Genomic DNA, 21,659 nt, shown 5'->3' with positions numbered 1-21,659 from the left:
TGCTATCCCCTGAATCCTGCAATAGTAGACCTAGGGGGAAGTCAGTGAAATCAGGAAATTGCTTAAGGCAGACAAAAGAAAGTACCTTACACAGCAGGTAGTGAACTAACTACCTCAGAAGGCTGTGAAGAAAAATGGTATTACTAAGTCCAAAAAAAGCACAAATTCATGAGCAACAGATCCAGCAAATACTACTAAAATGAACAAGCCAGTAAGTAATTGTTAAAATTCCTAATACAATAATTCAAGAAACCTTTTAGTGAATTTGGGTGAGGGGAAGATAATCTATTTGTTTTCTTGTTTTTCTGGAAGAATATGAAAGTTTTGTTCATACTAGCGTGGCTTTAAACCCATCACAGCATTTGTAAAACAGATACACATGGCAGTAAGCACACCACAGTGATATTAGTACAGCAGTTGCCCTATCAATCCACCTAATCAGTCATAAGCCAAATTCTGGCAGAGGAATTAGGAACTAGGGGCATAGCCATCATGACTTCAAAACATAATCTTCATTCAAACACAGAAAAAAAGAAAAATCTATTTCTCTTGAAATATCTAACACCAAAAGTAGTAGGAACTACTTTGTTAACATATTTGTGAAACTGCATGACCGTCTTCCGTGTTAACAGGCACCTGTAGGAAGAACCACCCTCCTTGTTCTATGCCTTCTAGAAAGAAGTACTAATGCTAAGGATTCAAACATTATGAAAGTAGCAGCACCCCATAACTCCATCCCGAATCTATGTCCCTCCTAGATTGCCAAAATCATCAGAGAAGCTCTGTATCCACAGTATTAAAAAACAAAACAAACAAACAAACAACAAACCAAAACACCAAAACTATTTCTTCAGAAAGAAATTGTCCATTTTCTGCCCTGGGTTGCGAGTGGGAAGGTCACTTGAATAACAGCTTTCCAGTAATCTCAAATGTCTCAATCTGTGGTCAGGATGACAGCTGCCACTTAGATCTAGCAATATGTGGGCTTGTCCTCCTGGCTTTGGAGCTGGCCAGCGCCTGCATTACAGTGTACGGTCTTTCCTTGGGAAAAGGGAAAAGCGTGAAAAATTACCATGCCAGCCACCTGCTTGACAGTACTGGCTACAGGGGGAAAAAAAGCTTTATTGCTACACAAGAATTCATTTCATCGATGAATAAAGAGGACAAGGGAGTGGTAAGGAACAAGCTTTGTTTTGGATACTGGGTACACAAAAGCCCCACCACAGCACAGGAATAGGTTCTCCTCTGCAAACTTCCACAACTGAACAGCATCTTCTCAGCCCTCCTGCCTTCCACTCAGAGGACCACACGAGAACCTCTGAACATGTAAGGTCTCCTTCTCCTACAGGCACAAGGTCCACCAAAAAATCCAGGACTCTCCTGGGTAATTTTTTTCTCTGACCTGAATGTTATCTGCAAGCCTGCCAGCACTAAGTGCTCTTACTAACGACTCTCATTCATGTTTAAGACCTATGCTATTCAATCTGATTGTGAGTCCAATACTGTCAGAACTATAAACTCACTTGCCAACTGCCAATACGGCCTCAAGAAAGCCAAACAGACAAGTGAACTTGCAGAGGCATCAAAACATAGACACCATTGCACATCTCAAGAAAAGCAGGACAGGGTACCCAGAGAGGCAGAGATATTCCTAAATGATGCCTGGAACAGGCTTCAGCAGCACAGGCCCACCTCATATTGGCCCACCCTTGGAAGGATGAACATATTGCAAGACTTTTCAACTTGCAAATAAATTATTTGGTATTCAAGCATTAACAACCAGCTGGAGCACAACCAGCCTCAACTGGCCTCTTACTTCTGGAGGGAAAAGCACCAGGCTTTTCCAGTACAAGGCAATATGAAGTACAGCTATTTGAGACAGGACTTGTCAAGCACTGCATGCATGCAGCTGTATTGTTCTTCCTCACCCAAGCTAGCTCACTCAGGGCTCTTGAATTTGCCATGATTACATACCCCAAGACTTTGTCATTCTATATGATTTCCAGTTAAACATTTTTTATCTGCTTTTCTTGTATGAAAGTACTCATTACACTGTTTTATGACAGCCTAGTGACTGAAGAACTGCTTCTTGGATTAGGAAATATGGATTAGGAAAAAGACATGATGAAAGCTAATTGAAATAATCCATCTTTGGTTAATTCTGCCAGCTACTCACTCGTGCCCTCTTCCAGGTTTGTTTTTTCTACAATAATCATGGATTACTGCTGATACAGTATTATCTGTAGCATTTTAGATCATTCTTTTGGGACCTCAGAGGACTTTATATTCTCTCATTTTAATTATACATACACAGTATAATGTAGGGATTTGGAGATAAGAAGGCATGAGGCCTGGGACTGCTTTATTACATAAGAAAGAACAAATACTGATTTATTTACTACCTAGACAAGAACACTGAAAAGAAATAACATAGTAAAAATCTGTGCTGAAGTATGACTGGTCTTTGGATCCATCTGTTCACAGTCCCTTGATTGTTCCCATTCTGTTCACATGCAGCATCTCAGGCTTTGTCAGTTCTGGACCCTCCCAGGGCTCTGACCTGTGATCAAAGAATAGCGAAGAGAGGCACAGAGCAAAAATATCTGTGCTTTCCAGACAGTGTAGTGGCATGCTGTGTGTACTGTGGATTGAATGACCTCTGTCGTTACAACTTCCTTTATGGCAATAATATATATTATATATCTTTGCATGCCACGCCAGCAGAATAATCTTGACCATCGTAGTGAACTCTGGAATATCCTTTTTTCTGCACATCATTCCGTGCACATAGCTAAAGAAAACCCTCTCTCAACATCAAGCCTGTCATGCTACCTGGAAAAACAACTGGAAGGCACAAAAAAGATGGGAAAAACAGAAAATTAGGAGAAAAGAAAATCAGCAGTAATATTGAAAAAGTATGTATTCAAGGCCTCTACCCCAATCCTGCGTAGTGTCAGCCAGAAAACAGGCTGCAGAGCAGATGCTGATTTAACAAGTAAAGAAACTGAAATTATGTTTTACAGGTATGCATGGCAGGGAACAAGGGAGTTGTGAGGACCTGCTTGTCATGTTACTATTGCCTAATTAAAAACTAGTAGTTATTACTCCCATTAGGGATGCTCAGTGAAGCCAGCTAAACACTGTTTTCTGAAAGTGAAGTTCTTTGTTTTGACTTCATGTCACCTATAAGTGCTAGACAATCAGATCTAGAAAGCCACAGATGTACCATTCAGAAAAGTCGGATGTCCTCCACATACTACACATGAAGCAGAAGTCAAACCATCAGAGATGGCCACACTATAGAAGAACATCACTCTTCTAGTAAGGTTGAGCACTTTCCTCTGTTTAAAAGATTACACAAACTGTTCAAAAATCCATATTCAGTTTGTGTTGCAACCTGCTGAGCCTCCAGTGCACCTGAAATAAATTCAGAGCCCCAATCACTTGAGCAAAATAAGTTAAGTCCTTGCCACTTTCTCCTCACAATTTTTTTAGAAGGCATTGGAAAAAATGCCTGATTAGTTTAACTATTGAAAAGAAAAAGTGTGTCTTTAATCTTTCTCAAATGCATTTTAAACATGTATGGCCTCACTGCCCCACTGAGGAAGCAGTATTTCCAAAAATAAGGACAGATCTTCTAAATCCATGTTGACACAAGTTAAGGAGCTGAGTTAAGAAGGTTAAGCATTGAAGTGCATTAAGATTTGGGCTTTGCTGACAAGTCAGGTTTCAGGTAGTCTGTTATTACAGAAACAAGGGACCTCAAGGCAACAATCCCCTGGCCACTGAAGTTAAATTCTGAATTACAGTCCTAATGCCAGCTGACTCTAGAGAAAATAGCGATCATGGACCACACAGCACCTCCTGCTGTGGTGAGAGGCAGAAATTTTGTCCTGAGTCCACAGAATTTCTTATTTAGCAATAATATCTCAAAGTGCCGTAACATCCAGAGGCAGGCACTGATTTTATTTCAAAATAATAGCTGTGGAAGCAATCGTTAATTAAAATGAGAAAAGATGAAAGTAAGCCGCTGGAATGGTACAATGTGACTGACAATATTCACAGGCATCCTTAACAGTGGAACGAAATGCAGTGACAGACAAGCACGTGGCTTGAACCTTTGCCCCAGGCACTCCTGGCCTCTGAACACATGGTGTACACACATTTTCAGGCTCTTACAAGGGTTATTTTCTATAATATCATAGACAGAGGGATAACTTCAGCTATGTCATTCTCCAACGTAATTTCCTGAAAATAGTTCCACCCGTAAAACCACAGGCTAACTCAGGGATAACAGTCCCACCTACTCTATCAAAGGTAGGATAGAAATGAAGCAGCAGTGATCTCAGATGACAAGTACTCAATTTTCTTCCTGCAACTGATATCTAAATCCTGAATAGTATTTCTATCCATGTTATACTTTTTTCATGAAATCAAAAAATTTACCCCATACACACACAGTTTCATGTACTGAACAGATGATTTTTTTTAAATTTTTTTTTACATCAGATATTGCTGTGGAAGAGCAGAAAAAACAGCTCTTTTTAACATCTTTATGTCTCTTTGGTGTCTCTAAGGTGCTTCATTAAAGATTTATTCCTATAAAGCTTTTACAAAGACTGCATCGACAATAATCCACATGGGGGATTTAGACAGGGTTAATTAATATTCTGAACCAAAGAGTAGTGTGACAATGTGACTGGATGTCCTACTGTATCTTAATTTCATTACCTAAATGGGGACTACTGACGCCTGTCAGATTTCTCTACCCAGTCGAAGAAGCAAGAGAATAGCTCTGTGACATGCATTAGACACAGAGCAGCAGAAATGCAAAGCAGTATTACTGACTCAGCTGACTGTATATACAGCTATGAAGTACAGATGGCTTTTATGTCAAAGGGTGACAATATTATTTCATTTTCAAATCATCTTAAGCACACACTGCTACAAATGTGATTGTCCAGTGAACAGACTGAGCAGAGCTAAGGATAAAAAACAAACAAACAACAAAAAACCTACCAAAGAGCCAACTAGCTACCAAGGATTCATGACTGCCCTCTGTCAAATACTAATGGACATTTTTCTTCTTCAATTTCACCAATCATTGCAATTCAAGGAAAAAAACAACTCAAGCCAATTCAGAGCATCACCTTGAAGCTGACCTTCTGCTTTAGATGGTAAAGCAAATTCTCAGAGGCAAGTAACATGACTACACTTCACTTGCTTATTTCAGGAGCATTTCCTATACTTTGTTATTGTGTAGGAGACCTGGGCACAGACAAAGCAAAGCTTCCCAAATAGCAACATTGGGAAACTATAAAGCTGATCAGGTACAAAAAGGTGTCATGTGCACAAGGTGGACATAAGAAAAGAGAAATTATTTCTCCTCTTTAAGGTCTTAATAGGATTAGTTTTAACAAAAGACCGTAAAACATTTTTCATACAGTAGCTTGACTTTAAAAATTTATTTGAAATGTTCCAGCAAAGCCTCAAACATACTGAAAGCACAATACACTTCAGTGAGCTAATTCTAGGTGCTTTGCATTTCGATAACACTTCTTCTGGGAGGGTGTCCAAGTAGTTAAAAAAAAATCAATTAATTAAGGCTGTTGAGTGAGGAAAGTCTATACAAAGTTTATACTCTGGCTCATAAAAAGTAAAACATTCATCCAAGGACAAACACTAACAAATAGTGAAAATCCCTTGACTTCCTGGTTTACAACCTGTTCACTCAGCTAAACAATTTCAATATTTCACCCAAGATAAACAGCTATAATATGAACCGTATGTTCCAGCTGCTCTATACAAACTATAAACTTACCATTCAGCAAATGCAAGCTGTTCCTGAAACTTTCAGTATGAGACATGGGATAATGGGATCACTCCCATTCATGAAGTGACTTGTGAGCGTAAGAATTTTCAGGGCTTGGGGAAAGCATCAATCAAGAACTCAAGGCAACAAGTTCTCAGGCGCTCCATGCTTCTGCAGCATGCAACTATTAGTCAGCGGTGTGACCTGCTAACTACAACGCAGTAAGGTGTACATATAGTCCTGCACAGCTGGTGCAGAGGTCAAAAGAGCTGTTACTTTCCTACATTTTTCCCCCAAAGTACATTCCTTGAAAAATACCCAGAGCAACAGAATGTTCAGAATGGCTACGAGGAAGGACGAAAGTCCCATTCATTAAGTATGACTGATCTGTTGCACAGCTGTTTTCACAGCATAAGCTAGAAAACTCTGGTGTAATCAACAAGATATCTTAACCTCCAGAGTAGCTGTCCTTTAAAAACATAAATATATTGCACATTTATGTCAGTTTGCTAAAGGTCTATCAGTACTTTAAAAATACTATCATCTTGTTTGTGGTCCTAAAGACACACACGAGAAAATTCGGTGAGACTATACACATTCCTTTTGAGAGAGTTAGAGCCATTACTGAATTAAACTTCACAGATTATTTCACAGAAAAAAAAAAAGAAAAACTAAAACACAAAAGAAAATTACTCAAGACTACAATCCTTGCCAGGGGAAGAGTCAGGATAATCCTTGCCCAGTCACTTGATCACTGCTTCTCATTCTGAAAGTTCTTCAACAATATCACTACTTCTATGTCTGTTATAGAAAAGTCCCCTTAAACTGCTTTTAAAAATCTATAGGTATCACAATACATAAAACAGCTATCAGTAGTGCAGATGTCTGTCTACTCTAGTGTTTTAGCAGAAATAGTGAGAAGCCTACCCTACACAATAAACTGTCTTATTTTGAACTTAATGATATACATTAAATGCACAGACAAACAAACAAAAAAAATACCTGGTGAGCTCTTCTTTAATCTTCAAGGGTTCATGTGGGTAGAATTTCACTCTAAAGCACATGGTATATGGTGGATGAGCTGAAACATTACAAAGAAAAAGCATGAGAACAGTAGCAAACAAACATTGCCTCAGCCACTCTGAAGGAGTGGCCTCCAAGAGACTTGTAGCCTGTGTGATGGTTAGCTCTGAAGCATCAGGCAGGGATTCAAACAAAACCAATAAAATTATATATACATATAAAAGGAATAGATCATATGACAAAGAAGGCCAAAGCACGTGCAAAATACAGCTAACATAGGCAAATCATTTTATAAACAGTTTTGCATCTCACAAGATGTATTGCTTGATCCAAGAAGTACAAAACACATTTAGGCTGCTCCTTTTTTTTTTTTTTTTGGCAATTCATAAACAGGAACCAATTGCATCTTGTCACAATGAGATACAAAGGTGTTATGTATATTTGTTATTCCTGATAATGATAAATCCTAGACTACAAAATGGAAAAAAACCATCCATTAAATTTAGCTAATGAAGCTAGAGACAACAGAACTGTTTCTGTTTCCTGTATTTAATAAGACTACATCACCTACTCCTGAGCTATGGTATAAATACCAGGCCTTAAGTACAATACTTTCACTTCTCAACACAAAGAAAGAAAGAAGGAAAGAAAGAAAGAAAGAAAAAGAAAGAAAGAAAGAAAAAGAAAATTGGAGTAACAGGAATCATTTCAATTCTGCAATCAGTGCCTCTCAGTTTTACATTAATGAACACAGCTTTATATACCACTGTTGTATCTTTGATAGCATTCAAGATACTACCTAATCCTAAGCCAGTTGATCTTTCAGTGATTAGAGAAGGGACAGCAAATTGAAGACTATTATTCTAATCAAAGAGGCATCTTGTGATAATCATGTTAGGATAAAAGACATGTGAAACCAAGTAGAAGGCTTAAATATATCACATCAGGCACAATACACAGGTAGGCAGAGCCCTCAGAGCTATATGTAGCCAGGTAATATTCTTGTTTTAAATTCCGGTTCGAAGTAAGAAGGAAAATACCGCATCTTCAAAAGGTAAATGGTGTGGGGAAAAAACCCACTTATATTACACAAGCCATGGTAACTGGCTGGCCTGCTGCTAAGAGCAAGAGAAAGCATGGGCTTAGAGCAAGCACCAAGGCAGAACTGCTGTCCAAGCAGCAAGGGCCTCGGCACAGTAAGCCATGCAAGGGTCCTCTTTACCAAAATGTTTACCAGCATGGTCATTTTTAGATGGACATAAGTAGAGGGAAAGCTGAGGCTTCAAACAAAATGGGAACATGTGATCACTGTGCTCATTTGGGAGTGTCCTACAGACCTGAGTGCAGAATTATAATCCTTTTATTAAAATATTTAACTATGGAATTAACTTTCTGCATATTTACACTAGCACTCAACATTTATAGACCCTTACTTTTCACAGGTTGAGGTTTGGCGGTTCTGTTTTGTTTTGTATGCAACTTCTATTTCATAGTAAAGGGCAGATCTATAATATTCTAGTTAGTTTTAAAAGTCCCTTAGTCTTAATGTATACTCAATGCACACAGACAATCTAACTTTCCTAAATCTTGAAGAGATGGTGCTTTTACAGGAGGAAAATAAGGGAAGGTAGAAGATGAGAGCAAAGAAAATTACAGGGAAAATGAAGGAAGAGAACAGGTGAAAGCGAGAATTAATTATTGTAATCTATAACAGTAATCACTAAGCTACCAGAACATATTACTGTACCATCTCCTCAAGCTTACTAGCTCACTGGCTTGTATGAACTGCATGTGGAAATTAGTTCAACAATCATCATACTTTTCAAGCTATTTTGACCGCAGTGTTTACCTGTATGCTGCAGTTTTCCACAAACACATCTTTGGATATCACATAGTTCCATGTGATGTACAAAAGCAACAGAAAATAAAAATGCATTACATCTTTAGTTATGGTTGGAATCTTTTGGTGGGTTCAACTCCTTCTGGAGATGAAGGAATATTTTCCCCTTTCAAGACCTCACATTGCACGTTTTTAAAAAAAGGTCAGCCTCAACAAAATCTCCTGACTCACATTTTTTTACTTGTTTAAGTAACTACTCATTTAAGACACAAGGAGTAATGTCAGAAGACAAGGGAATGGAGAGATTAAAAATACAGACAAAAAGAAAGCAAGGAAACAATAACAAACAGAAACAAACAAGAGAAAATAGAGAAAGACAAAAAAGCCTTAAGTGTTTGTTAGGGATGGTTTGAACATTCAAGCTAATCAAATCTGTACAAGCCCTCTGAAGGCAAGAGAAACACTCAGACTACTTTCTGTGGGCTTCAGGATCTTAGATGCGATGGCAGCATTGTCTTACAGTGACTGGAAATAGGCTGCAAAACAGAGGACACTGTTAAGTCCTCCCTGCCCTGTAAAGGCAAAGTAGAATGTAAACTGAGTTCAGTGTCCCAGAAAGGAAAACAGCCATCCAGAAACGCATGGAGTCATGTTGCCTGGACAAGGCAAAAGATAACATAAGTCATTTTAAATGGTTTTGTCTCTTCCCAATAGGCTTCTTAAAATTAAGCAAGAGAGAAAAACTTGCACTTTCAGAATACAGTACCACTTACAAAACGTGATAGAAGACCCAACCTGTATTAATGCACTAGAGCTCCTCCTCAGCAAGAAAGAACTTTTAAATGTCCTGACAGATTTAGAAGTAGTTTGTGCTCGAAATAGGGATGTAGAAATAAGAACAGCTCGTGCATGGCTCTGCAAGGCCCTAGCTAGTACAAGCCTACTGCAAGATCCTAAAAATGTACTGAATTTTACCCAGATTTTTGGATGTCAGTGGAACGATTTAAACTTTGGCTGTGGAAAAAAGAAAGAAAGAAAGTAAAAAAAAAAAAAAAAAAGAGTTACAGTAGAAGAGCCACACTCTGGCAGTCTATGGTAACCACAGAAAAGCAACAGCTGCCCCATATGCAAAGAGTATCATAGCGAGGATAGGACAGCATACACTGCACTAAAAAATAGCCCAGATTCACTTAATAGTAAAGGTTATGGTATGAAATGTTTCCCTTGCAGCAGAAGGACAGTATGTGACAGAAGCATACACCTACAACCAATGCAAAGAATACACAGGAGGTTTAGCAAGGCAGTTTGCAGCCTACTTAGCAAACCTTTTCCTAGACTCAAGCTTCTACAACAATATTACTCCTCAGCAGTGCAGCAAGCAATACAAAACAAGGCTGCTGCAGCCTGCTAAACAGAGGTCCTTTCTCAGCAACACCTGCAAGAATGGCACAATCCCAACCTGCAATTTGAAATGTTAAAAAGAATATGATCCCCTCCATCCAGTTCATCTCTGGAGATGAAATAAGAGGGTATCCTGCAATTACAGAAGGAAACAGGATCCTCTTTTTCTGTTCATCTTCCCAGTTAGAAAACCAGCCACAAACAATGAATACTTAAAAGGAGAAGGAGGGAACCCCGACAGCTATCCACTTTCCTCTCCATCTTAATTTTAAAATGGATCATGAGCCTAAGCTTCCTCCAAAAATGCATTTGATGATATGTAAACACTTAGTAAGGCCTTCATCTTACAGATTTTACAGCACTGGAGAAACACACATGAGACCCTCATATTCTCTCATTCACTATAGTCTTGTAGTGGAAAGCAAGATAGGCAGCGAATTGTATCAGCTCAAGAGATGAGATTGTCAAACCAGACAATCCCTCAATTCCTTGAAAGCAAAATTACTTTCTACCACTTACTCACACATTAAAGTGGAAACATTAACAACAAACCTTCCCAAAACAGAACGCAATTTGTAGAAGAACGTTTTTTCAACACAAAACTAGTCTCAATATAATCAGTTTTATAATAGCTATAGGCCTTTTCTTTCAGAGTGGCCCTTTATCTGTCAGATAAGGAGCAGTTGATATAGCAAAATGCCCAAGGCTTTGTCAGAATTCCCTAGCATCACAGGCTTTGCTTTCTCACCAAAAAAGATTCACAATTACAATAATTTCAAAGGACTTTAGCATGGAGAATAGTATTGACTGAGAATTCCATTGCAATAGGGCAATTAATTTGCCAGTTTATGTGCTAACAGCACATAAGGGATGAAGGCAAAAGAACAAATAAAGCTATTTAAATGATATCAAATGCTGCAACCAGTCATGATGTAGACACTCATGAAGGAACTACACACACAGATGGAAGGTTTCCAGGCAACTGATTGTATGCTTTTAAGGTTTATTTCAGTTGCATTTAACTAAGACAAACTATTCAGTGTACCTGAAACAGTAAGGATCTCCTAACTAAAAAATCAAAGTTCTAACATCCTCACTAGAACAAAGAGGGATATGGGAGCTGCGCCCCTTGGCACAGATACCTATGTGTAAGGGACTGAATCCTACATGCATTCATTTTTAAGCAAAGCCCACTGAATCATTCGTCTTCTGTGTAGATGAAGAGCTTATAGGGAATGATAAGCCTAAGAAAAACTGCACATTCATATTAACATTTTCTTCATTGAAAGATAATTGGAAAAAAAACCCAATTTATGTATTAATATTTATGTATTTATATTTATGTATTTATATTTATGTAAGCCAAAAATTTTTTTAAAAACTGGTGAAAAACTTCACTGAAATTTTAGAAGTGCGAACCAAAGAGGGACAAGGAGGGAAGATTCTCAGCTGCAACTTTTGGGAAGGTTTCCTATTTGTTTTTAACAACCTGCTTTTCATCCAGCACAAATACTAGCTTCTGTAATGAGATTTACTGGCAGCGTTGGGTTTTTTGATTAAACACAGAGTACAGATGGACACTGAAAGCCAAATATGGATGTTTAACTTATCTTCATAGCCCTGGGAATGCAACACTGCAGAAAAATTCCTACGTCTCTCCTTGATGTTACATATTCTCCAAACTACATTACCCTACCAAAAGTTAGTTATCATTTTAAAAAAAAACAAAAACATTACACTCAAACAGTCTTCATGTTCACTGATGCTGCAGAAGGATCTTTGGGGAACCCTAAGACATATGCTGTTGTTTCCATATACCTCTTCCCCTACCAAATGCATCAGCGGTTCATCCATACCACTTGCTCAGCATGTTTAAGACAGAACACTACTCAGTGTTTTTATTTTATGCATAAGAGATACCTGATCTATCATAAACCTCAAATTGTGGGGTCTTCTTCATTGCACTCAATTAGTTATGGGACAACACAGGGCAAGGTGGATTTTCATCAACCGGTTATAACAATGCTTTAAAGCATGTTATTAAATCTTCATGAGGATCATAGGTAAAGAATATACAGCATCCAGATTTATGCCTGAAGAATCACACAAAACTTCCTGTTTTCACTGTGCATGGATCTATAAACCTCATATTTGATTAAACTCTTTTTCAGATTCGTACTGAGACATGAAAACTGATAAGTTTGTTGAGATTTAAGAATCTTTAGAAAGTTTTGCACAACCCATCTCTGCCTCTGGGTTCTTGCTTCCCCTGGTTCATTCCATTTGCTTTCACATTTTATGACAGGATTAGAGATAAGGAAATTAACTTAACAAATTCCAATGGCCTGTCACAGGAGAACATCCTTTTTGCGTTACTCTCCCAGATCATCTGACATGCAAGGCAGTAAGAAAAACATGTAAATTTTGAACTTGCACATCAGAGCAAGAGATTCTGTTCCACTGTCATCAAGAACAAAACCCATGTAGTCGGATATTTCCCATAAAGCACATGACAGGATAGCTGCGTACTTATTATACAGAATAACCTTTAAAATTAAGAAAAAAGAGAGAGGGAAAGTACATGGGAAAACTCTGTTCTTTAGTTAAACATTAGTGCTGATGTGATCAGTAGGATTTACACCAAGACATTCCTAGACAGAAAAATAAGTAAAAAAATGTAAGATGGACAAATGGAGAAGAACTTTACTGTCAGCATCTGGGAGAGAATAACATGCAACAGAACAGAAAAACTGGTTTTAAAAGGACTTTATCTAGAACCACAAAGATGCAGCTGCCTTAGGCAACCTTCCTGAGAGTTTTTCAACACACTGTTGGAAGCATGGTGCTCACAGCTCCTGATCACCGGCCATCAATTGGCTTCAACCAGTACAAACAAGATTGGCAGTTGTTCAGGGCATTTCTGAGAGACTAAAATTTCCCCTCTCAGGCAAAATTAGTGGTAAAGTTGGCTGAGGCACAGACCTAGACCTTACACAACATGTTATGACACAAACATTTCAGTGAAGATGGAAAATGCAAAGGTAGATGCTAAGACAAAAAAGATGTCATGCCTTCATTCTTCTTGTGTTGCACCAGGACACATTTAAATATGGTTTCATATGTGACAAGACAAAATACAAAATATTTTGGAAGACTCCATCTTATTTTAGTATTACTAAACATGAACTTAAAGCAATTTTGTGATTTCTGTACAGCCTGACTATATAGAGGGATTATGCCTAAGTGATTCATGTACTAATGAGGCCCATGAAATCTAGTACCTACTGAAATTTGTATTAGAACAGGAGTCCCAGTCATACCTTTTCTGCTCAAAATATTTGTCAATACTGAGCTGCACGAATAAATACACTGAAAACCTTGTTGCTGTGCAGGGGGGAAATGAAGTTCCCCATAAATGGTAGCTGAGATCAAGCATGCAGCATTTTTCAAATTCTGCTGCACATATGCAGGTGCTCTGTAATCCTATGTAAACTGAGCATTCACCTGAATTTCGAACATTTTGAAACTTTAGTGTTAATACAACCTACTCTTGCATCAGAGGAAATGAAAGTCCATTCTTACAAAACAGATGATTTCACTGATTTCTGAATTCCTTAATGGCAGAGAAAAAAAAGGAAACCTTCAGTTTTTTACACTTTCCACCTGCTACTAATTTCAGTCCTCACTTGTGTCACCTGAGACTGTGATGATTTTCAAATAAATATTGGTAATTTCTTCTTCTGAGTCTAAATCTTTTCACAGTAGACTGAATAGTTTTAGATAAAATACAAATTAACCTTGTGTGCCTTTAGAAATTGTTTAGTGTTCTACATTAACATAGAATATTTTTGTAAAAATAAATCAAGAGGTTCCTGATGTGAAATGCTTACAAAAACATCCTTGAAACCTCTGGGAGCAAAAAATATATTTATGCATAATGTACATGGATTCTACACACATATATATAAAATATATACATATATCTCCTTGTTTTGTTTCTTTAAAGGGTTTTTGTAGCAACTGAAGTTCTTCATCTGAGACAAAAGATAAAGTTAGGTTACACCAGTATTAAACTGAAGTTGCTCATGAAAAGCCAATGACATAGTTAATTCTACTTCTGTGTCCTAAATCTAAGGCTGATAACAAAACACCTTTATTAGCATCTCAATCTCTTTTGTTGTTGTTGTTGAGACCTTTTCACCATGATAAATAACCTCATACTAGCTGCATTTTATTTTATTTTTTTTGCTATGCCTTCATTTTCCAGAATTCAGTTTTGATTAGGATTCTACCCCAAAAGCCACACAAGTCCTCTGATGACACCATCACATCAGTACATCTATGCAATTTACAGAGTACCATTGATCACATCTAGGCAACATCTATGTGCAGGTAGAGTTGTTTTGAATAAATCAAAACACTCTACGTGCATCTGTTGGCAGAGTTCCTGAATATGTTGCTGTGCAAAGTGCAACAAGACTCATGAGCCCTTACACTTTGTTGGGTGAAAGCAGTGATACAAATGCAGATTAGAGGATACTTTGAGGAAATTCAGTTCTACTTTTGGTAACACAACGGAAGGAAGAAAGTGATAATTTGTAATTATTACAGTCCCTCTTTTCTTCCTTCACTAGCATTGCAGAGGAGCACAACTTAGTTTTAGCTTGACGATCTTTTACTAGATAACACTCCAATGACCTAAACACTAGATATAAACAGTTCACACTGAATATGCTAGGTATATGTGTGCGTGCTCATATACACATGTACACACATATTGCAAGATATGTACACTATTGCTGCATTAATGGAAGAATTTCTTGAAGCATTCTATGTAGTCCAGCCAACACCCAGGATTAACTGTTTTTACATATTAGACAATCTCTTAAGCCTCATCACCTTTTAAAACAAATATATTATCTTCCACACAAAAGACACATTTTATTTACGCTTAAAACAGAAAACAGCTGCATGCAAAGTGTGTGTGAGTAAAATTCTCCTTCATTTCATAAACTCATTATAGAGATAGACAACAGCTTTTATTAAACAAGACACAACTCCCAATGACCTAAATCAAGTCTCGAGAACTGCCAAATAAACACTGTCTTCCACTGCTGGAAATAAACTTCTGAGTATCAAAGCAGTTTTGTTTCCTGAAGAAATCTTCACAGTTGATCCATTTAATGGAAAGGACAAGCCAGACCATAACAGTTCAAAAAGATAATTAAAATAATACATTCCTATTTTGAGGAGTCTTTTTTAAATAACAACTGTAATTTTCCACTTCTCTGAGGCAGGAGGTCACCACTTAACCCATAGCACTTGAGTTTGCTGGACTGTAACAATGATCTCAAACCAATGCTCTCCATTGCCAGGAAGCAAGGGGGAAATGGAAAGAAAGCAAACTAGAAAGACCCAGAAGCAGATTGCCACGCTCCATATTTTATTGCCATCTCCCAGTGGGTAATTATGTCTGACTGAAAATGAGAGCCAGATCATAAAAGTCTTCGCACCGGATCTGCGACCCCACACACAACAGCTGGCCTCTGGCTCTAGCTTTGAGCAGTGAGGAAAAGCTCTTGATGTGCAGAGCACTGTGAGACAGTGAAATGAGGGTGGCATGGAGTTTTTAGGAGTCCAGATAGGACATGAAGGTCCTGTTTGCACCAGAAACAAATGAAGCATTTTCTAAACTACTGCATGGAAGCACAGGAAAACCTCTGGGCATTTCAAAAGCAGTTTAAAAATGTGAGCTCTCAAGACTTACATTTCATTTGCTTGAAGATGGACTTGTTGGGCTCAAGCCAGTGCTGGAAAGGCAAAGCAGAGAGCAGAGGTTAATACAGACCACAGCAGACAGCAACATGCTTGTAGATGTATGTGGTACCAAAAATAGGAAGTAGGATTTTGGTTTCAATGAAACATACAGACACAGGAAAAAGCACCTCCGTACCGTTTTAATACTGGAATTTCACCATATAAGCATACTTGATGTTACCACTGCTTATAAGATGTCGTTGAGACAAAAATAAGACAAATATTTCAAAGACAAATTTAAAGGAAAGACGCTCTAGTGATTACTTTGCAGCAGACTTTTCAGTCTTACACTTTCAGCCATTTTTTTCCAGAAGAATGATCATACTGGTGGACAGACTATTCAGAAACATTAACATCATCTGTTCATTAATGCTGTCTTCTATAGTTCTTATAACTAAAGCATGTGTAAATACTGTATTCTCAGTCAGCACCCTCAGAACACAAGCTTTTGTTCTCTTCTAGCAAGAACTAAAAATCTGAAGGGAAAAAGTGTATTTTTCCATGAAATATTTATGCTACGGGCAGTCAATGCACAACAGAGAGGTATGGAAGCCTACCAGTTGGTGTAGAACTTTCCAGGGAAAGACTGCAATGGCAGGAAAACTTTCATTTTTTTATTTTCCTGGAAAGTAAACCCAGGAGCTTCTGTGATGAAAAGCTAGGCTTACGTTTTAGTTAAGAGCCTTAGCACAACCCCTGCTAACACTAGCTGAACTCTTCAGGAGGATGTTTTGATTGACAAAAGAACAAGTGCCACTTCTGACCACAGCCAACAGCATTTGTACTAGGATTTTTCCTGCAAGCAAAAAATCTCCACACTAAAATGAGATTTGTGCTGCAGAAGCAGCTCATCAAAAAGCAAAGTATTCAACTTTAATAAGCATAATCAACACTGCAAGGCCTTGCACTAAGGGGTTTCTTTTTTAACCCTTTTCATTCTAGCTCTAAATTCCTATGGTCTACTGCAAAAAGAAAACCTAGCATTTTTTAAACCATATGTAGTACTTAAAATATCCTACATCAACTACTATTTTTCCTCATAAATTAGAGTACTTCTACTACAGAGAAAGTCCAGGGGAAGATATTTTGTAGGAATTGTTAATAGGTGACAGAAAATTATTATTTAAAAAATCATGATGTCTCAAGAATTCAGTCAAAATCACAGGTAACTGTAAATTAGTTTTCTGGAACATAATTTCTGACAAAAAAAATACCTTGGAAAGAACATTTTCAAATATCTGCAGCTTATATGCAATGGCTGCTCAGAATATAGCTTACAAAAAATATAGTTTACAGCAATATTGGAGATAAGCACTACTATGTATTTCTGTTTGAAGCTCACTTATCACTGAGAGACTGATATAGAATGCTAGTACTCAAAAGACACACAAAACAAAAAAACAACCAACCCAAACTTCAAACAACAACAACAAACAACCCTACAACATTTCTTTACCTCTTCTCTCTCCCCATTAACTCTCTTTTGGGGGGGAAAGGAGAAAGAAACAGAATTGAGAAAGAAATGGCTGTTTCACCAACTTACCAGAAATATCTAGCTCATTTCATTCTTTTTTAGATCACACAGATACATTATTTATACATTTTGTTCTGAATAATGGGGGGGGGGGGGGGGGGGAGGGTTGTTCATAAAAAGGTAAGGCAATTTAAGAGATTTGCTACTGTCTGCAGTACTTTATAGATACATAATCCAGAATGAAGTCACAGGTAGGAAACCAGTCAAGACACACAGATAAACAACTTTACTTTCCTTAATCTCTTCACACACACACACCACCTCCACCAGGATCTAGGCAGTCCTAGCTGAAGATTCAGACAGCAAAGATGAACTTGGACAGTGAGCCATGCTGTACTGTTCCCAGGGAAATGAATGTTAAGAGATGTCTCACTATTTTCATCTAGCAGGAGCACAACACAATTTGTTTGATAATTCTTTTTGAAAAGCCAGGCTGAAGTATTAGCATAGACTAAGTCAGCATTTACAGCTGTTTGAAAAAGTCTATTACCTATTCTAACAACAAGTCAGAGGTAAAAAAAAACAAACAAACAAACAAAAAAAAAACCAAAAAAAACCCAATTTGTAAATATGAAACCCTCATAATTCACCATATGAATAATGAAAAAGGGGAAACATGGATGAAATTCCTCATGCAGCGCATCAAATCCCCAGGAACGCAGATGTAGCTAACGTGTCCAAAAACAAACATGTTTCACTAAGACCTGACTTTCATGGGTTAAAAATGGATTGAAAAGACACCGAGCAATTAAGCAGTCTAGACTTTCACTTGGAGGTCAAGGAACTGACAGGCAGTTTTTAGAAGCTCAGATTTCTGTGGTGACGTGTAGGCAATTCAGCTGAATCTTCCAGAAAACTGAGCAGTTACTTTATAATTTGTGGAGATTTTCAAAGACACAGCAATTAGGTGCTTAATGCTTTCTGAGTGCCAGGGGAAGATAAACACCCAGTCATTGCTATCTGAAAATAGCCACCTCTATATTTGTTTGCATATTTCAGTTTGAGTTTTAGGAAAGATTTTCCCCTGAGTACTTATCTTCTAGCCTTACAGCATTGACTGTTAATAATTAATAACTGTGCCTCATCTCTACTACAGAGTATTCATGCTATATTTATTCCAAGATTAATTAGCTGTTATAGCTAGGACCAGATTAAGGCTCCTATAAATTCATCAAAGGGTTTCTGCAGGAATTTTCAACTGAAAATCATCTGGCTTTGCAAAATGCTTTTTCCATGTATCCATCTTTTGTTTTTAACAATTTTGCTGAAAAAGAAAAAAAAATCCTCGGAGGAAAGAAAAATATAGTATTTCGAGTTAGCTTGTCAGGCCAAATTTTAAAAGCATTTTAAATCTTCAACTGCAAAAAATTGTCATTAGTACTGTATGCTACACTGCCTTGCGGGAACAGACCTTAGGTGTTTCCAATTCTTTCTTGTAAGGCTAACACATCATAAGACAAAAAAAACAGGCAAACAAAACAAGTCAGATGTAAATTTGGAACCAGAGACAAGAATCTTTGTTTTCTATCCCTGCACTAAAATATGCAAACTAGTGGGAGAAAAAAGACCCAACAACCTTATACAGTTTCATTTTTGACTTATGTATTTCACACTGTTGTCCATAAAGGCTGTTTTAATTGGATGATGGCCTACACCCTCAAACCAGCTTGGCTTTATATGTCACAGTACTTAATGTTCATCAGAAATCATTCCTGCAGAGGCTGGGCCTCCCATTTCCTTGATGGTGTGTTAGCAACATGGCCGTTGCCCAATGGAGAAGAAAAGACTTTGGTCCTAATCTGCCAAAAGAGTTTTGAGTAGCAGCTGGGTATCTAGATGGTCAGACAGACATCCTCACAGAAGCAGAAGGTAGAGAGAAAGATATTTAGAGAACTTGAAGGTCAGTCATGGGATAGCTAATGAGTCTTGGTGCTTCAAGTGCCAGTGGTGACTAAGCAAACTATTATGGATGTCACTTCTTGTCCTGGGATCCTAAAATATGCTGAGAATTGCCTTCTGAATAAGGTTTCATTGCAACTGCATGCTGTGTTTCAATCTTTTTTACAATTTTTACATTGTAAATACAGTCTTCACCTCTGATCAGCCTTTAAGTGGCACTGAGTAGTCATTAGTGAGGCCAGGTGTGCTCTTGCTTACCCACAAATGCTGAACAGCTGATGTGCTACCACCTTCCACAGCAAAAGCTCAGAATGAGCAAGGACACCGTGCAAGGATAAAAGCACCATTCTAGATAGTAATTTTAACTCTTCAAACACTGATGTGCTTTTAGTAAAGATGCTTCAGACAACAACTTGTTTCAAATTAAGTCATTTACTGAGAAGCTCAGACAGGACTGAGCTTGGTCTCAGTATAGCACAGGGTTAAGGGTTTTAGAATAAGAAGCAGGGAGAAGAGAGGACACAATGTACCTTATCTACTTTTACAGCCCTTGTAAGGGGTCAGGTGTTACTAAATTCCCCACACTGTTCTTCCTCTATATTGCAACAGCCACTCCACAACGCAAAGATGTGTGCTCCACTCTCCTCTTCCTATGGACTCCTGCATAAGACTGGCATAAACCAAAGACCATCTCCTAAAAATCTGCCAAGCCAAAAGCAGGAGCTTGGGACCTGATCAACCAGAAGTCCAATGAATTCAGTGAAAACTCTTTCCTCCAACACAAGAGGCTTTTGATTTAGTCCCTGTGTTTGCAAGAGGAGCAGTAATGAAGGGGCAACCAAAAATGGCCAAATGCCATGAATACTTAAATCCCCCTCAGCAAGCAATACTCAGTCAAGTGCTCAGATGTGCATACAGTAAAAGAGAATCAGAAGAACCTGCAGATGTCACAAGAACATTCTAGCTAGGCAAGGACTGGATTTGAAGACTTTGTTTAATGGACAGAAGAGACGAGGAGAATGGAGACACACACTGAAACACTGCTAGAAAAGTAATAAAAACAATTTTATTTAAACCTCAACCCTATATTAATCTTGAAAACAAATACCTAGCCTTTTCCTTGAATGAAAAGCAAATCAAAATCAATTTGCTTTAGCCTCAAGGCAGTGACTTGCACCAGGTCACTGCCTGCCGAAAGTCAGTCTCAGAAAAACCCAAACATAACAGTATCCAAAGCTAATGGCAGGTCAGACATGGGAGTTAATTGGGTGCCAACTCTATACTGGCATAACAGATGCCAAATGACCCAGGGCACCCTGTATGTCTCCTTCTTCATGCCCTGAGGCTTATATCATTTTTTCATGGCTTCAAGAACCTCTATACCAAGAATATTAATACTGTTCTATTGCAGCAAAGAAGCTGTACTGTTCCCAAAATTAGAGCATTGACTCTGGTTAGTGGTATGCCAAGCAGGAAGAAACAATGTACATAACTATGACAAAAATTAATCTCGTCCAGAAATAGTACCATACATTAGAACAGAATCACCATTTATATGATTCTGAGCTGAAACTAAACGAATTTCCAAATTCTCCCTCTGTTGTTCCTATTACACTAAAATATTCAGAAAAACTCCAATGCAGATCCATAACCTCTACATCAGCTGAACATCTGGCCATAAAATCTGCATATATTGGTATATGCATGAGCCACCACGTGTTCACAGACAACAGGTTCACAACTAATGGAAAACCCATCTTTATTCTTATTAAAATAGCCTGCAGAATGATTTGGTTTACAAAGTTACTAATCTTCACACAAGATATTTCAGTTAGTAGCATTACTGCTAAATTAAGTATGTATGTATATTCACACTACTATACATTTGTGCCAAGATTTTGTTTAGTACATAAATGCGCCTCTACTGGTAAAAGCAAATATCCATTTAACTCAGCACTTTGTCCCTGAAAATGGCCTGAAGCAAGCACTTAGAAAAATAACAAAAGTAATAGCTCCCATTGTGTTCACTGGATTTTTTCCACCAGCCTCCATGACAATTTGTTTGTATGTCTTTGTAGACTTTCACCAATTTGTCTATACACTTATTTTTTAACACCTTTTTATATTTTTGGCAGCTACAACAATGAATTTTATGACTAGGTATGCTATTCTAAAAACTATTTCTCGATATCAATTGCTTTGTAATTTCCTTAAGTGCTTTTTAGTTCTGTTATAAGATTTACAGGGCAATCTTTCCCTGACAATCTTTATCCAAGCCATTTTACATCACATCTTTCTCTCTCATTCTCTCTTGCTGATTCTCTTGTTCTCTG

At 37.8% G+C, this 21,659-nt stretch overlaps 1 protein-coding gene across 2 annotated transcripts in view; it reads right to left on the bottom strand.

Annotated features, from left to right (window-relative positions):
* The window catches only part of FRMD3 (FERM domain containing 3), a 149,245-nt gene that overhangs the window by 49,511 nt on the left and 78,075 nt on the right, over positions 1–21,659 (bottom strand). For both annotated transcript variants that reach the window (XM_049795031.1, XM_049795032.1), the window contains 2 exons: positions 15,844–15,886; positions 6,815–6,893 (listed from right to left, as the gene is read on the bottom strand). In XM_049795031.1, the coding sequence (XP_049650988.1) occupies positions 6,815–6,893; positions 15,844–15,886 (122 nt within the window). The remainder of the gene's footprint in view (positions 1–6,814; positions 6,894–15,843; positions 15,887–21,659) is intronic.

This window comes from Accipiter gentilis, chromosome Z (assembly GCF_929443795.1).
Source record: "Accipiter gentilis chromosome Z, bAccGen1.1, whole genome shotgun sequence".
NCBI lineage: Eukaryota > Metazoa > Chordata > Aves > Accipitriformes > Accipitridae > Astur > Astur gentilis.
This window is presented reverse-complemented; position numbering and strand designations above follow the sequence as displayed.